The sequence below is a fragment of the Trachypithecus francoisi genome, unplaced genomic scaffold (assembly GCF_009764315.1).
Source record: "Trachypithecus francoisi isolate TF-2019V2 unplaced genomic scaffold, Tfra_2.0 Lachesis_group7, whole genome shotgun sequence".
In the NCBI taxonomy this organism is placed as follows: domain Eukaryota; kingdom Metazoa; phylum Chordata; class Mammalia; order Primates; family Cercopithecidae; genus Trachypithecus; species Trachypithecus francoisi.
The window spans coordinates 78,863,012-78,882,121 of record NW_022681472.1 but is presented as its reverse complement, the minus strand read 5'-3'; the positions used below and the strand labels follow the sequence as shown (position 1 = coordinate 78,882,121).

Below are 19,110 nucleotides of genomic sequence, written 5' to 3'. Positions count from 1 at the left end.
TCAATTTTGAGTAGCAATGTGTGATATTCTGAAAAGATAGCCAGCCCTAATCTCTGAAGCCTGTAAATGTTACCTTATTTAGAAAAAAGGTCTTTGCTGATGTGATTACATTAAGAGTTTTGAGATGAAGTGATCCAGGTGAACCCTAATTGCAGTCACATGTATCCTTAAGGGAGATTTTTGCATAGACAGAAAAAAAAAAAAAAAGGTGGCAATGTGACCATGGAGGCAGAGATTAGACAGATGCTGCCACAATGAGGAGCTAGAATTGGCAACCAACAGATTCTCTGGAAGGAGTGAGGCCTAGGATTTTGGCCCAGTGATACTGATTTCCAGCATCTGGCCTCCATAACTGAGAGGACACATCTGTCTTCTTCTAAGTTACTGAGTTGGTGGTAGCTTGTGACACACTAGTCTAGGAAGGATCAGTTTCCTAGGAAGCCTTATGAAACAGTACACACGCATTAGGAAACTTAAATGAACAGATAATAAACATATTCCTTAGAATCTTTTCCTCTCCACCCTAGATTCTAATTTAATTCATCTGGAATGTTGCTGGATGTCGAGATTGTTGAAATTCCCCAGGTGATCCTAGATGTACAGCAAAGCCTGAGAACCGCTTCTCAACCACACTTTCAGCAAAAACGAGAGTGGCTGAGCCTTCCTAATAAACCGAGAGACTCTGCATGATGTGGTTCAAAGACGTGAATCCAAAAGATTTGGGTTCAAATTCCAGTCCTTCCACTTTCTAGTTCTATGATTTGAAGGAGTTACTTCTCTCAGCCCTGTTTTCCTCATTTGTAAAACAAGGCAAGGTTATCATTTACCCCCACAGGTTTGTTAGGAAAATTAAACTATATAAAAGCCCCTAGCTTTATACAGGGTCCATGGTAGACATTCAAGTCTATGGATTCCCAGTTGTATGACTTGAACAAGTCATCCAGAATTTCTTGGCATTTTTTTTTCCTTGCCCATAAAACAAAAGAATTGGGCAAGAAAAGTGGTTTTAAAATTTGTTAAAGCAACAGAATCCTTTTATAAATGTAACTTGATATGGAACTTCAGTATATAACACAAGCCTGTTTATATCACACTGTTTTATGTTCCATGGAGTGGAATGCGGACAGAGGCTTCCTGCAGACTCCCATAGCCACCACCTTCAGACACTCCTGAAGCCATGGTTCAGAATCCCAGGGATCCAGGGGACTCACCTTTCAAACCCATCCATTTAATACTTTCTAAGGTACCTTCTAGCTTTGATGCATGTTGGTTCTCTGATTTTAAACAGCAAACCACACACAACAGTACTGCATCTGAAGAAACACAGCCATGTCCAGGGAGCTCATGCACATAGACCAGGCCTTGTAGGTGCTCAGTAGCTACAGAGAGGATCTCTGCATGAATGGAAGTCTGCTTTTATTACCCTTTCACTCAGGAAATAAAGACAAGCCCAACACTCCAGAGCTGCCAGAAGGAAGGCCAGTGCCTGGCTGTGCTCCTTGAAGCAGCAAGATAAAATACCTGCTCCCCTCCTTGACTGTAAGGGCCTTCAGGCTGGGCCTTGCTGTCAAGTTTCAAGTTTCCAGTGAACATTCAAAGACACCTTATATATGCAAGAAAAGGTGCTAGGTTAGATGCTGAGGATGCAGGAATTAGCAAATCACGTACACCTCCCTCTGGGGGCATACATTCTGTACATTCTGGAGGGTGAGACAGACCTCGAGGTAGAAAGGCAGTCAGCTAAAGCTTCTTCTACAGCATTTATTCACTAATTTACTGAGTTACTACTTTGTTCTCTTCAGTCTCTCACCATGGAGCATCCAGGGTGACCTTATAAAAACCAGACCATGTCACTTTTCTTAAAACCCCTTAATGGCTTTCCACTGCACTTAGAATAAATCTGAAGTCCATGCACACTCTGCAGTTAGAGACCTGCTCCATCTGGTTCTGCCCACGCTTCTGCCCACCTGGCCCTCTCACCCACTTCATGCGCTCTATCCACAAGGGCCCCTGTTCAGTTCCATCTAACCTCACAAGCTCTCTGCTGCTTGGAATTTTTCACAGGCATCCCTCCCCCTGCACTGCTCTCCTCCCTGCCCATCGCCCAGTGGGCTCCCTCTCATCCTTGAAGTTGTAGCTTAAATGTTACCTCCCCGGAGAATTCTTCTCTGACTGCACTGAGAGACTCCCCAGCAGCCCACTGTCTGTTTTGGGTTTTTTTTTTTTTTTTAATAGGATTTTTCTCAACTTGCGAAGCCATTAGTTACCTCAGCCATAGTCCCAATAGGTAACAGATGGTATAATCAGAGTAAGATGATTTGAGGACATTTTACAAAGATGTTTGTGTAGGAATACCACAAAGGGTCTTGTCATCATCTGGGGTTCACAACAGCCAAGCTGTTGCCACTCTTAGGCACCCCACAAAATTAGCAGAGAGAGAGCAGTTACTGGAACCCCGAAGGAAAGGAAGTCTGGTGGGGTCAGCCTCCCTGTGAGGAGCAGTGACCCTCCTGTAGGTGAGGGACAGGGTCACCTGGAGCCTGACCCATGCTCCTCCCTCCCACACCTCCTGCTGGGGCACCCCATTGGCCAGAGCCAGCCTGAAGGCAGAGGGTAAGAGATCTGGTCCATGACCCCATAGAGGACACAGAGCAGCTGGCTAAGGGTGGAGAATAGATCCAGAGGGGCAAATAGAAAAGTCCTGCACAGAGCTGTCCTCGGACCATCCAGTCTTTGCCATTAGATCCCCAGAATTTAGCCCAGGGCTGACACTTAGACATTCCACTAATACATTTTGAATAAATGAGCAAATGGATGATTGTGAGAGGTACCCAATAACTATTTGTTGTGTAACTAATGGCTAGGTTAGGGTAGGGTAAAGATAATTTTAAGAATTTAAGATGTAACTACGACGCCTCAAAATACACAGACAAAAAAGCAAGAGACTTAGAAAGTTTCCAAACATTTCACCCCAAAGAGCCATAACTTTCCAGGCCAGGTCAAGAAGGCAAGACCAAAGTCTCTGTTCTGTGGGCTTTGTTCCTTCAGTCTCCCACAGGGCTGGCCTCTGGACAGCAGGATGGATGCTGTTTACTTTCTAGGAGGGGCCGGATTCCTCCCTGCCCTGTTTGCTTTGTGGGCTGCAGACTCTAGAATGAGCCACAGGAGCAAACTCTTCTGAAATGCCTGTGGTCAACTGCCCTAGGTATCAGCCAGCTTCTCAGGGAGGGCTCTTAACTGGTGGCCGCCCATGGGGTAGGAAACCCAGGCTCTGAGGTAAGACTCACCTGGGATCAGGAGCCAGCTTCTCCACTTACTAGCTGTGTGACTTGGGGCAAACCACTCGCCTTCTCTGAACCTCTGTTATAAAATGGGGGCAACAGAATCTACTTTTCAGGGTCATGAATGATGTATGTTAAGAAAAAGCAGCAGAGACCTATTAACTATGTCATAAATACTAGTTTTCATAAGGTCCTAGAGGGAAAGGACTATGCCTTATTCAACCTTGTGTCACAGGGCCTACCACAGTGTTATAGTTTCAAAGACACCAGGAATAACCCCAAAGTCTTTTCCACCCACTCCCTGGTACAGTTTCATTGAATCAACAGGGACTTCTAAGCTTTAAGCCTTGTCCCCACTGAAAATACAATGTCCCTCATTTTCTATCCAAGGCTCTTAATCAGTATCAATACCTGTGTGTAAATGAGTTTCCATACTTTTCTACCATAAGGATAGGTTCTACCTGAGGGCAAGGAGTGAAGTTGTTACAACATGTGGCTACAGGACATCTGCAGTAGATGGCAGTGCAGCAGGCCCCCCAGGAGACAAGAGGGGTGAAGATGAACGAGACCCACGGTACAATTTTGATTTAGGAATGGTCTAGAAAACTAGCCTTGAGTTGGTTTTTAATCAAGGCTATGTAGCAGAAGTCTCCAGAGGACCACCCCATCTGTCCACTTGGAAACCATTGATCCAATTTGATTCAATAGACACTGAAGATCTACCCAATGCTGGGCCTGGCCTCTACTGATGCAGTTCACGCTATAACTCAAGACTTTGCCCTTTTGGAGAAGGAAGTAGCCCATTCTAAGAGCAGAAAGTGAGATAACCTGGATTTACATCCCAACGCTGTTGCTTCCTGGCTGTGTACCTCCCATGCTCAGGGCCGGCCGGCTTCATGGATATGCGGTCTGTGCAGCCATACGGGACCCCAAGCTCAGAAGAACCTCATTGCACTTGGCTTAAGCTCTGCTGTCACCATCTTGACACTTTTAATAACTTCTTGACAACCACTGTGCATTTTTATTTTTCACTGGGCCTTGCAAATTCTGCAGCGTCTCTTCCACACATTATTTACTCTCTCTGCATCTCTGTAAACTCATTTGTAAAACCAAGGTGACAATACCTACTGGGAAGATGGTGGAAGGATTCAATGAGATGATGTGTGTGAAGCCTCCCCCACGGTAGCTGCGATCCTCTTATTTTCAAAATCCTGCTTGATCCTCCCCTACAGCTGTGTGAGATCAGCCCAGCAACCCACATCATGACATTAGACAAAGGAGAAGCTGAGACTCAGAGCCACCCGTCCTAGGTCACAGGACAAATAAGAACAGAAACAGAGTTTGAACCCTGCTGCTGCTTTCTCACGGGGACCCCTTCCATCCCCACTCACCTGTTTGGCCCAGATGACCAAGGGCCTTGGGGGTTATCTTAGGCCCACACCTGGGACTGGCAAGACCTAAAGGGTCAGGGGGCAGCATACTCACACTCCCCCTCACTCCCATTGAGAGGGAAATGCATTTTCAGCCAAGCAGGGGTCCACTCTGTGACACTCTCAGGCCCCAGTGGTCAGTGCCCCACCCCCAGCCTCACCTTTCGCAGCCTTGTTGGCTAGGATTAACCCCTTCTCTGCCTTATTTCTCTTCTTCTTCAGCTTTAGCCCAAACATCCCCTTTCTGAAAGAAGAAAAAGAGAAACAATAATAAAAAGTTTGAGTCATTCAGGCGTGTTAGGAGAAGGTAGACACATAAACACACCGAGCTTCATGAAGCCCATCAGCCTCCTCATCCTCCCAGGATGGAGGCAAAAGACAAGTGTCAGGGGCACCCAACAAGCTCTCCAGGGAGCTCTCCTTTTGCAGAAACCACAAAAATCCCCCCAGAATTGGAATCATGAGGTCCATCTCGAATTGCATGTAGGGGAGGCAAACTGAATACTAATAGCACTAGTTGACACTTCTGTTTCTCCTGGCTCACCAGGCACTCTGCTAAGCATTAAAAAGCAGTCACATTGTTTAATCACCACAGCAAACCTCTCCTGCCCATCTTGCAGATGAGGAGCCAAGGCCCAGAGAGGCCAGGCAATGTTTCTAAGGTCACACACTTCTGAACATCAGAGCTACCACTGGATCCCAGGCCTGCCTGATTTTAAAGTCCAGGGTCTAACCACTGGGCAGCCGCAGCCTGTCTGTTCGCTTCAGCAGAGTGAACACTGTCACCAGACCTGGGCTCTCGAGACCAAGGTCAAGAAGGCCTGGAACTTGCTGAGGTCCCACCACAAGCGCACAGCTCGGCTGGCACATGACACATGCCCAAAATGTCCCCTGCTATTATTATCATTAGCCATGAGCAGGAAGCCATTTCTAAGCCTCCTTCTCCCCACCCTCCACCTGCCCCCAGATGGAGTCTTGCTCTGTTGCCCAGGCTGGAGCACAGTGGTGCGATCTCAGCTCACTGCAACCTCTACCTCCTGGGTCCAAGCAATCCTCTTTCCTCAGCCTCCCAAGTAGCTGGGATTACAGGGGCCCACCACCATGCCTATAAGCCTCCTTCTCATCACAGGAAGCTCCCCAGTCCATGGTCTCTGACAGCTAAGAGCATTCCTAATGCTCTGCCAGCCTCCCACAGAAGCCCTTTCTAAGCTAGGGAACTGCTGAGAACAGGGCTCTGGGACACAGATGGATGAAACTGGGCTGGAGGAAAGTCCTGGCCTTGACGCAGGCAGACTGGCCAGCCTTGGAGAGAGGAGGGGAAGGAACAAGGAAGTGAACATTTGGAGGCAAAGGGAGGAGATGGCAGCAAAGGCTCAAACCCCATTCAGTGAACATCTGTGGGCCTGGAACGTGAAAGGCAGTGGAAAAATCACAGTCTCCCATTTTGCTTATATGTTTAGGACTTAGGATGTGTGAAGTGCAGTGGTTAAGATCAGCCTCCACAGTTGGACTGCCTAGATTCTAATCCCAGCACTATCTCTGCAACTTTCAACAAGTCACTTAGTCTCTCTAACCTTCAGAGTCCTCAGGTGTGAAATGAGATAATAAATGGAAAGCATTTAGCACAGTACCTGGAACATACTATCTGCTCAATAAACCTTAATTATTCTTATTATCCTAAGGGTAGGATTAAGACCAGTGAGTGGAAGGCACTAGGAGATATATGTTCACTCAACTCTTTCACTTATTCTATTCACTTATTTGCTCACTTATTCTGTGTATGTCCTGCTTTAATTCAGATAAGCAATTAAGGAGCCCCCACATCAGTGCTGTCTGAACAGTGGAGTGAACTACTTTGGGAGGAAATGAGGTTCCCATTACTGGAGGTGTGCAAGCAGAGGTCTGAACACCACTGTTAAATGATGTTGTAGAGAAGACACGCATCAGAAGAGGGGACTGGCCTAGGGGAATTCAGGGGTCCTTTGAGACCATGAGATACATTAGGACGGAAAGAATGGACTCTGAAAGCACCCAGATGTGGACAGGACCCCAAACTCCTTGGGCAAGACCAGTACCTGCCTGAGCCTCAGTTTCCTCCTGTGTATAATGGAAATAACTGCTCTACAGGATTGTTGTGAGAATAAAATGAGGTAACGTAGCAAAGCACCTAAGACAGCATCTGGGATACAGAAAGTGCTAAATAAGTGCCCTTGTTGGAGGGAGCATTTTCCCCTTTGATCTGCCATCATCCTCTGATGAGAACATCATCCTACGTCTCCCAGCAATCTCTGGAGAACATACAGAAGGACGACTTCCAATAACAGTTTTCACTATTCTGTTTTCAAGGGATGCTTCCCAAGCCAGGGACCTAAAGCCAGTACCTTCCCAACTCTGAATCGGCATTTGTGGTCCCCAGGTGCCCCCTGCCATGAGCAGTTCAAAGACGCAGAATCTCACGTTCCTGGGAACCTGGCCAATGGGCTCTGGAGGCTGCTTGAAGCAGCTAAATGACTTCCATCCATAAATAGGGAGTTGCTAATAATAAAAGTATCTGCCAAGGGAGACATAAGGTTCCTTTTAGGAGCTGACATCCTCGTCATGGGTGGCCTCAGCCTTCTGAGCTCTCCTGTAGGGAAGCCAGTGCCTGAGGCATTGGGGCATGGCTGAAGATGCTGTCATGGGCCAGGGAAAAGGAAGAGATGTCCCACCTCATAGAGACAGGCACCCCTGCCCTTCTGAAGCCAAGAGCTCTGGACCCTGCTGCCCACTGGAGTCACCTAAGGTAGTTTACAAAAGTACTGATGTCTCAAACCACCTTCAGAGATTTTTAATTACTCTAGGGCAGACCCAGTGTTGAGAAGCAGTGGTCTAGGCATAGCTCAGGCCTCCTGAAGAGTAAGTCAAATAAACTTCCAGGAATGCCCAAAGGATTTACAACAGCGTGGCCCTCTTGGGTGGGCTGATGTTAGTATCATAAACACACAAGGTTGTTTGCCTGAAACTGTGAGTCAGTCATCAAGGGCACACCCAGCATGACTCCCAGCGTGAAAAGGTTTCTTGATGAAAATTGATTTCTTCTCCACAGCCTTGTGTCGTCAAGCAGTAAGAGGAGGCATGGCTCACCAGCCCAGAACGATCGGGCGGTAGAAAATGAACCCGTTACACAGGGCTCAGTTCGGGCACCTGCCTGAATTCATTGTTAGCTCTAGAATTTGGGGTTGGATACTTAACTCAGATGCATATTTCTTCCCATGTGACACAAGGACATTTCTTACCCAATTCACAGGGTGATATTAAAATAGAAAACAATGTTTGTCAAGTGTAAAGCATGCTATGAAGTGTCACAATATTGATAACAAGGAAATGTGCGTTTAAACTTTTTTTTTGTTTTGTTTCTGTTTTTTGAGACACAGTCTCGCTCTGTCGCCCAGGCTGGAGTGCAGTGGCGTGACCTCAGCTCACTGCAAGCTCCATCTCCCAGGTTCACACCATCCTCCTGCCTCAGTCTCCTGAGTAGCTGGGACTACAGGCACACACCGCCACGCCCGGCTGATTTTTTGTATTTTTAGTAGAGACGGGGTTTCACTGTGTTAGCCAGGATGGTCTCAATCTCCTGACCTTGTGATCTGCCCACCTAGGCCTCCGAGTTTAAAATATTTTTACACCTGTATAAAGCACTCGCTATGTGCCAGGAACATCATTTTACACACATTGTCTCCTAGGATCTCCACAGCATTCCACGAGGAAGATGATATTATTATGCTTTCTGACAAATGAGGGGCTTTCAGGGGTTTCCAGACAATGTATTGGGATCAATCAATACATCAAATCAGGAAGACTTACCTGGTAAGTCACTAAGGCAGCTGCCACCACATCCCTGACCTCCTGTACTCTGTAGAGAATTCCAGCATGAGAACCCTCCCACTTCACAAAAAGTATGGGGCTTTCTGGTTTAGGAACATAGTATCTTCCCAGGGTCATCCCCAAGAAAAGGCAAGAGGTACACAGGAACCCCCATACCAACCTGGTCTCCTCAGGGTGAAAGCTACTGCGACTCCGATATCTGTATCCAAACAATAAGAGCATTAAATGAGGTATGTGTTAGATTTGCTCAGCACGTTCAGGTGGCATCACTCAGTGTTCAACCATAGGGCCTGCAGGGAGGCTGCCAGCCTGGCACAAGAAAGGGGGATTGGACTGCTTGAGTGTGGGTCTCATGCAGGCCATTTTCTAACTATGTCACTGGAGCTGGCCCTGGGACTTCTCTGAGCTCCAGGCTCCTGTTCGTTCCTCTTGTTCAGGAAGTGGCCATAAGGTTAGTTCTGCTTTTTCTCACTGGGATGTTACACACATGACCTTATTGATCCCTCATGCTGAACTATTAAAAACTCTACACGTAGCTAATTTAATGTCATGTCCATGGCTCAGCAGAGCCAGGATTAGAAAATTGCTTTGCAGCCAGAGTTGCCATGTGTTCTCCCACTTGTGTCACCAGATTCCCCTTCTGCAATCACCTTCTCCACCTTCACTGCAGAATGGAGGCAGCTCAGGCCAAATGGCCAAACACTAAGTTACTTGTGTCAACAGCATGCCCAGTACTGGCCCATGCTGCTCTCTTCTCTACCTAAGAGGACTCAGGATGCAGGTTACCCGTGCACCTCACCTTCCAAACCCAAAACCATAATACCCAGTATGGGGTGGGGGGTGGGGGGGACTTTAGCTGAGAATTTATTTATGTGAAATCATTACAAACTTTAAAAACTATATTTATATATTTGATGAATTCTTTTCATCCAAAGAATAAATTTGTATATAATGAGGTCTATCTTAAAAACAAAACAAAATCACAAAATTTTTCCACCATTCAAAGGTTATCTAAAGAGCCTTTAGGTAAAGTCCCAGTAGCCTGCTGGGAAATACCTTCTTGAGGATGCTCTATCTGGGTCCTCATATTTCTAAGACTGGGATATATTCATTAACGGCAAACCACTACACATAGAAGCGGTTGTGTTGCAGAATTCAATAGAAATTGTCAAAATATAAACCCATGTGACACCCTGCCTTACCATGCCTCTGTAAGTTCTGTCTCTCCATGATCTTCTTATCAAAACTTACTTATTCAATGTTCTATTTCATTAAGGCAATGATACCCCAACTTTGGCTACACATCTAATCCATATGTGGGTAGCTTTCTAAAACTGCCCCACACTTGACCAGATCCCATCCCCAAGAGTATGATTTCACTGGTCAGTGATGGGACCAAGGCTCAGTGGTTTTTAAGCTCCCCTGGTGATTCTAATGTGCAACAGGTTTACAAACCCTTGTGGTTAAGTAGACAGTACCGATGAGCTATCCTCTCAAAGAGAACCCTAAAGGAAATTTAAAAGAATTTCTTAACCAAAAGGAATGATTAAATGTATTAAATTCAGAACCTTTAGCAGATACATTTGGCTACACTGCACTTTATAATCCACCTCCACTTCCTTTCCACTCAACCTCAATCCCTACAATTAGCCCACAAAATTAGCTACCTTCTCTACTTACACACAGGATTAGCTCAGCCTTGGAGGAACAGAATGCTCAGGTTCAGGAGAAAAAGAACAATCCTCTTCTGGATCAAAATGTCTCAAGCAAGGCTAATGGCTGAATGGATGGGCCCTGGCTCCCAGTCTCACGGGAAGCAGTTCATTCTTGCCTAATGTGTTTTGAAATCCTTTATCTTGTGATAGTAGGTGGATGTTTCTGTGTTAGCCCCTCATTTTGTACATTATAGTCTCCTCAACCATTATAATGAGCTTCAAATATCACAACTCAACAGTGATTGAGAATCTTAATATTTCATCTGCAAGAGTCAGCTGAGTCTAAGAAATACACCTCCAAGGATGCTAATTCATTCCTCTTCCTGTGGCTTCTCTGAACCAAGAATGACTCAGGAATAATTCAGAGCCACACTGTGTAAAGCCCATCCCCGTAAAGCCAGCCTCTCGTAGCCCTTCAGAGAAATTTGCAAAGTGTTCAAGGGCAAAATGGCAAGAGAGGAAGGCTGTAGGACTGCCCCAGGAAAATGGAGGCCTTCTTGCATGCTTCCTGCCCATGCTGGGGCATGCCAACAATGTCCACGATAGAAAGAATCCTCCAAGGGTTGGGGGATGTTTTTCAGCCTGGGGTCACTGGCCTCCATCTTCTGCTCCTTGCCCTCTACAGCTAAGCATCAGCACATCACACGTGATGGGGCTGTTTAAAGTGCGAGGAAAATAGAAAAACAAATACTGGCAAGTCAACAATGCAGTACAGATAGGACCACTAGATGCCCCTACTGCAGCCTAAAACTTCCTCTTGCCTGGGCCCCTAACAAAATGGTTCATCTTTCCTATTCCATCTTCTTTATATCCAGACGAATTAAAGCCCTGCTCTCCACTCTCCTAAACATCAAGATATCAACCTTAAAGCCAAAAATAGACTACAGACCACTTCTCAGCACTTGGAATAAGCAGATCTTTCTCTCTTTGTCCCAGCATAAATGAATCTTCAAGCTCCCATCTTTTTTAGGCTTTCTGCTTTTTCTTCACTCCCTAAACCCTCTTCCTCCAATATATTGCTTGATAATCTTTTGGTGGAATTATTAGAGTTCAGCATTAGGTTTACATTCCTCACTTGGGAAGGGCTAAGGTCCAAAGAAAGCTCTTATTCCCATGTAGTCTTTCTTCCTTTGGGTCTACCTGCCCACAGAACATTTGTATTCTACTTTCTGCTCTGCTGTGCAAGTGGAAGTAACTACTGAGCAGGGCTTCTCCTCCCTGCAGCTGAGTGGGCAAGTCCATCTGATTCAGAGGGAAACATTTGAAAATTAATCTGGACTCTAGTCCAAGCAGCTTCCTCAAATTGAGCTTCACCAGCAATTGAGGTAATATTTTTGTCCCTATTGGATGTCTGGGTTTCTTTCTCAATTGGTTTTGAATGTCTAGGGTAAAGAGAAGGGTATGGTTATAACCTCAGGAACACCAATACACTGACTCATAACAGATTTTATTACAAATGGGAATCATTAAACTTCCTAAACTTACTAAGAGAGGATCTATGAAATTCCTCTGAACCTCTTTTTTTTATTTTTTATTTTTTGATGCTGTGGACATTAGAAATAGGAGAATGGGTACTATGTTAAACTAAATTAAACTACTACCTTTGCTGCAGGATTGTCAGAGCCTTGTGCACTGTGACTCTCCAAGAGGGTGCTGTTGTATTCAGACTTTTCCAAATGGATTTGAGCACCACAACTTTATCATTAAATATCTATTAATATCTTCAAGAACACTACTTGGGAGTGCAGAGAAGGAGAGTCCTGACAACTTTCAGTGTTCTTTTATCTTTTGAAGCTTTCCTGAGATGAGCAATGATCAAGTAAGAATGACTGGGTAATGGAGGAACTCAGGACATCTCTCCCATGCGTTCCCTCCTCTGTGTCCACAAGGCTCCTGGTGCTAGTTCAGATTTCAGTGGACTTTCTGCTTCTGTTCTCTCCCTCCTGAAACCTACTCTCTATTCCATGGCCATCTTTGCAAATCAGAGGAACAGAGAATTTTCTGAATCTCACAAATAATATTTACAAAAGTCCTTGAGTCAGTATCATACCAACAGCTATAATATCATATCATATCATATCAGTACACAATGTAAGTTGTCCTCTGATATTAAAAAAAAGGAGACAGGATGCCTGCTACTTCCCTTCTATTTAACATTGCACTGGAGGCCCTGACCAACTCAATAGTGTCTGTCTAGTTGAATTAGTAACTGAATTTAGCAGGATACCTGGAAACAAAGTCAATATTATCCTGCAGAACTTCCCAACCTAGCAAGGCAGGCCAACACTGGAATTCAGGAAATACAGAGAACACCACAAAGATACTCCTCGAGAAGAGCAACTCCAAGACACATAATTGTCAGATTCACCAAAGTTGAAATGAAGGAAAAAATCTTAAGGGCAGCCAGAGAGAAAGGTCGGGTTACCCACAAAGGGAAGCCCATCAGACTAACAGCAGATCTCTCAGAAGAAACTCTACAAGCCAGAAGAGAGTGGGGGCCAATATTCAACATTCTTAAAGAAAAGAATTTTCAACCCAGAATTTCATATCCAGCCAAACTAAGTTTCATAAGTGAAGGAGAAATAAAATCCTTTACAGACAAGCAAATGCTTTGAGATTTTGTCACCACCAGGCCTGTTCTACAAGAGATCCTGAAGGAAGCCCTAAACATGGAAAGGAACAACCACTACCAGCCACTGCAAAAACATGCCAAATTGTAAAGGCCACCAATGCTAGGAAGAAACTGCATCAACTAACGAGCAAAATAACCAACTACCATCATAATGACAGGATCAAATTCACATATAACAATATTAACCTTAAGTGTAAATAGGCTAAATGCTCAAATTAAAAGACACAGACTGGCAAACTGGATAAAGAGTCAAGACCCATCAGTCTGCTGTATTCAGGAGACCCATCTCACATGCAGAGACACACATAGGCTCAAAATAAAGGGATGGAGGAAGATCTACCAAGCAAATGGAAAACAAAAAAAAGGCAGGGGTTGCAATCCTAGTCTCTGATAAAACAGGCTTTAAACCATCAAAGATCAAAAGAGACAAAGAAGGCCATTACATAATAGTAAAGGGATCAATTCAACAAGAAGAGCTAACTATCCTAAATATATATGCACCCAATACAGGAGCACCCAGATTCATAAAGCAAGTCCTTAGAGACCTACAAAGAGACTTAGACTCCCATACAATAATAATGGGACACTTTAACACCCCACTGTCAACATTAGACAGATCAATGAGACAGAAAGTTAACAAGGATATCCAGGAATTGAACTCATCTCTGCACCAAGCGGACCTAATAGACATCTACAGAACTCTCCACCCCAAATCAACAGAATATACATTCTTCTCAGCACCACATCACACTTATTCCAAAACTGACTACATAGTTGGAAGTAAAGCACTCCTCAGCAAATGTACAAGAACTGAAATTATAACAAACTGTCTCTCAGACCACAGTGCAATCAAACTAGAACTCAGGACCAAGAAACTCAATCAAAACCGCTCAACTACATGGAAACTGAACAACCTGCTCCTGAATGACTACTGGGTACATAATGAAATGAAGGCAGAAATAAAGATGTTCTTTGAAACCAATGAGAACAAAGATACAACATACCAGAATCTCTGGGACACATTGAAAGCAGTGTGTAGAGGGAAATTTATAGCACTAAATGCCCACAAGAGAAAGCTGGAAAGATCTAAAATTGACACCCTAACATCACAATTAAAAGAACTAGAGAAGCAAGAGCAAACACATTCAAAAGCTAGCAGAAGGCAAGAAATAACTAAGATCAGAGCAGAACTGAAGGAGATAGAGACACAAAAAACCCTCCAAAAAAATCAGTGAATCCAGGAGCTGGTTTTTTGAAAAGATCAACAAAATTGATAGACTGCTAGCAAGACTAATAAAGAAGAAAAGAGAGAAGGATCAAATAGACACAATAAAATATGATAAAGGGGATATCACCACCGATCCCACAGAAATACAAACTACCATGAGAGAATACTATAAACACCTCTACGCAAAGAAACTAGAAAACCTAGAAGAAATGGATAAATTCCTGGACACATACACCCTCCCAAGACTAAACCAGGAAGAAGTTGAATCCCTGAATAGACCAATCATGAGGCAATAATTACTAGCCTACTAACCAAAAAAATTCCAGGACCAGGCAGATTCACAGCTGAATTCTACCAGAGGTACAAGGAGGAGCTGGTACCATTCCTTCTGAAACTATTCCAATGGATAGAAAAAGCAGGAATCCTCCCTAACTCATTTTATGAGGCCAGCATCATCCTGATATCAAAGCCTGGCAGAGACACAACAAAAAAAGAGAATTTTAGACCAATATCCCTGATGAACATTGATGCAAAAATCCTCAATAAAATACTGGCAAACCGAATCCAGCAGCACATCAAAAAGCTTATCCACCATGATCAAGCGGGCTTCATCCCTGGGATGCAAGGCTAGTTCAACATACACAAATCAATAAACGTAATCCAGCATATGAACAGAACCAAAGACAAAAACCACATGATTATCTCAATATATGCAGAAAAGGCCTTCGACAAAATTCAACAGCCTTTCATGCTAAAGACTCTCAATAAATTAGGTATTAATGGGACATATCTCAAAATAATAAGAGCTATTTAGGGCAAACTCACAGCCAATATCATACTGAATGGGCAAAAACTGGAAGCATTCCCTTTGAAAACTGGCACAAGATTGGGATGCCCTCTCTCACCACTCCTATTCAACATAGTGTTGGAAGTTCTGGCCAGGGCAATCAGGCAGGAGAAAGAAATAAAGGGTATTCAATTCAGAAAAGAGGAAGTCAAATTGTCCCTGTTTGCAGATGACATGATTGTATATTTAGAAAACCCCATTGTCTCAGTACAAAATCTCCTTAAGCTGATAAGCAACTTCAGCAAAGTCTCAGGATACAAAATTAATGTGCAAAAATCACAAGCATTCTTATACACCAGTAACAGACAAACAGAGAGCCAAATCATGAATGAACTTCCATTCATAATTGCTTCAAACAGAATAAAATACCTAGGAATCCAACTTAAAAGGGATGTGAAGGACCTCTTCAAGGAGAACTACAAACCACTGCTCAACGAAATAAAAGAGGACACAAAACAAATGGAAGAACATTCCGTGTCCATGGATAGGAAGAATCAATATTGTGAAAATGGCCATACTGCCCAAGGTAATGTATAGATTCAATGCCATCCCCATCAAGCTACCAATGATTTTTTTCACAGAATTGGAAAAAACTGCTTTAAAGTTCATATGGAACCAAAAAAGACCCCGCATGGCCAAGACAATCCTGAGTCAAAAGGACAAAGCTGGAGGCATCATGCTACCTGACTTCAAACCATACTACGGTAACCAAAACAGCATGGTACTGGTACCAAAACAGAGATACAGACCAATGGAACAGAACAGAGCCCTCAGAAATAATACCACACATCTACAACCATCTGATCTTTGACAAACCTGACAAAAACAAGAAATGGGGAAAGGATTCCTTATTTAATACATGGTGCTGGGAAAACTGGCTAGCCATAGGTAGAAAGCTGAAACTGGATCCCTTCCTTACACCCTATACCAAAATTAATTCAAGATGGATTAAAGACTTACATGTTAGACCTAAAACCATAAAAAACCTAGAAGAAAACCTAGGCAATGCCATTCAGGACATAGGCATGGGCAAGGACTTCGTATCTAAAACACCAAAAGCAATGGCAACAAAAGCCAAAATTGACAAATGGGATCTAATTAAACTAAAGAGCTTCTGCACAGCAAAAGAAGGAAACTACCATCAGAGTGAACAGGCAACCTACAGAATGGGAGAAAAATTTTGCAATCTACTCATCTGACAAAGGGCTAATATCCAGAATCTACAAAGAACTCAAACAAATTTACAAGAAAAAAACAACCCCATCAAAAAGTGGGTGAAGGATATGAACAGACACTCTCAAAAGAAGACATTTATGCAGCCAACAGACACATGAAAAAAGGCTCATCATCACTAGTCATCAGAGAAAAGAAATCAAAACCACAATGAGATACCATCTCACACCAGTTAGAGTGGCAATCATTAAAAAGTCAGGAAACAACAGGTGCTGGAGAGGATGTGGAGAAATAGGAACACTTTTACACTGTTGGTGGGACTGTAAACTAGTTCAACCATTGTGGAAGACAGTGTGGTGATTCCTCAAGGATCTAGAACTACAAACACCATTTGATCCAGCCATTCCATTACTAGGTATATACCCAAAGGATTATAAATCATGCTGCTATAAAGACACATGCACACATATGTTTATTGTGGCAAATTCACAATAACAAAGACTTGGGACCAACCCAAATGTCCATCAATGATAGACTGGATTAAGAAAATGTGGCACATATACACCATAGAATACTATGCAGCCATAAAAAAAGATGAGTTAATGTCCTTTGTAGGGACATGGATGAAGCTGGAAACCATCATTCTCAGCAAACTATCACAAGGACAAAAAAACCAAACACCGCATGTTCTCACTCATGGGTGGGAATTGAACAATGAGATCACTTGGACACAGGAAGGGGAACATCACACACCGGGGCCTGTCATGGAGTGGGGGGTGGGGGGAGGGATAGCATTAGGAGATATAACTAATGTAAATGATGAGTTAGTGGGTGCAGCACACCAACATGGCACATGTATACATATGCAACAAACCTGCACGTTGTGCACATGTACCGTAGAACTTAAAGTATAATAATAAAAAAAGTCAATTGTACCTCTTCATACCAAAAACAAAGAATCGTAAATCAAAATTGGAAATAAAAGATTTTATAATAGCATCAAAAATTCAAAAACTCAGGAATAAGTCTAAGAAATACAAATAAGACCTATACTCTGGAAATTACAAAATAAGATGAATGAATGAATATTCTATGCTTGTAGATTGGAAACTGCAATGTTAGAAAGAGGTCAAACTTCCCCAGTTTGATTTGGAGATTATTTACTATATTTGCTTTGTAAAAATTTTCAATTCATACACTTAGGATTTGTGAGTATGGCTTTTTATGTTTATATGTTATGCTTCAAGATTTAATTTTTAAAAAGAATAGATTTTCAGACTGAAAGCCCTGACTTTGAGAATCAGTTCAGCCACATGCTAATTATGCAACCTTGAGTAAATCCTTAACCTCGCTGTTGCTCAGTTTCTTCATCTGTAAAATGGAGGATGAGTTATGTCTCTCTTATAGGACAATCAAGGATATCAAATGAGATAATAGAGACAACATACTGTTTGTAAACACCAAAGTGTTACATCCTACACATGTTAATTAAATTTAAAAACCAACTCAACCTACCGTGAATGTCTCTTAGGGTTCTCCACACTATAGCCTCAGTTCACCAACGCAGCACTTGACCTTCAAACCCTGTACTCTAGTCTGATGGACAGCTCCTCCTAAACTCATCACACTCTCTTGTCCACGAACCATTGCTCACCGTAGGCCTTCCATTGAAGGCGACTTCTCCGATCTCTACCTAGCAACACCCAAATCTTTCTCCTAGGCCCAGCTCATCTGCCTCCTTTGATGTGATATGTTCTCCAGTTTTGCAGTGGAGCAACAAGTCACTCATTCCTCTGGACTCCACTAGCACTCTGTTCTTATCTCTATTATATACTTATCACGTGGATCATTACAGTTACTTGAAAAAACATCATTCTTCTTTATTAGATGCTGAGCTTTTGAAGGCAACAATCATGCCTAGTTTACATATGTACCCTCAGTATCTAGCACCATGCCTGGCACATAGCAAGGCTCAATGAATATTGGATTATGGATAGATGAATGGACAGATGGAGTCTACAGATAGAAAGCTCCACAAGAATTCAATGGAAGTTCTTTGGTCCTATTTAAAAATGTATCATATAACAAGAAAAGAGTTAAAATCATTCCAAGTCTGAGAACACAGGCAGAAGATAATAATCCTAATATTAATCTTGGAGCTGGGGAGAAAAAGGAAATTGTTCACTCTAGGGCCTGAAAAACAATTTGTACTCTGTTAATAGAGCAGCAACTCTGGCTGTCACACAGCCTCAATCTCCACCCATTTTTTAAAATCATTTCCTTTTCTAATGCATCCTCCTTTTTCTTTCTCTTCATCATACCTACCCCCCACCCCCGTTTTTTTTTTTTTTTTTTTTTGAGACTGAGTCTTGCTCTGTCGCCCATGCCGAAGTGCAGTGGTGGGATCTTGGCTCACTGCAACCTCCACTTCCAAGGTTCAAGCAATTCTCCTGCCTCAGCCTCCCAAGTAGCTAGGACTACAGGCGCATGCCACCACACCCGGCTAATTTTTTGTATTTTTAGTAGAGATGGGGTTTCAACACATTAACCAGGATGGTCTCTATCTCCTGACCTGGTGATCCGCCCACCTTAGCCTCCCAAAGTGCTGGGATTACAGGCGTAAGTCACTGCACCCAGCCCCTAAATACCTTTTATTGGTTGGCTATTTCTCTACAATCAGTCCCTTATGGTCATTCAAAAGCAAGTACACAGAGCCTTGTTGCATTCCAAGCACTGCACTAGGCCCTGCCATTTTGGTCAAGAAGAGATGAAAGAATAAAGTCATTTCCATGTCTGTCTTTGTGCAGAATGACTACAGAAAAAAGGTTGAGTTCCAGTAGGAGTTGGAAAACATTCAGTTGTTTGAATTGGGAAGGATTATAATAATGAAGTCCAGGTGCCTCCACCAAGGGTTCAGATGTGGGAGGAAGAGAGGGAAGA

At 43.3% G+C, this 19,110-nt stretch overlaps 1 protein-coding gene across 1 annotated transcript in view; it reads right to left on the bottom strand.

Annotated features, from left to right (window-relative positions):
• FER1L6 (fer-1 like family member 6) overlaps positions 1 to 4,955 on the bottom strand; it is a 177,417-nt gene extending 172,462 nt beyond the window's left edge. The window contains 1 exon segment of the mRNA XM_033202929.1: positions 4,873 to 4,955. Coding sequence (XP_033058820.1) covers positions 4,873 to 4,948 — 76 coding nt within the window. The 5' untranslated portion in view covers positions 4,949 to 4,955.
• Positions 4,956 to 19,110: the final 14,155 nt, after the last annotated feature.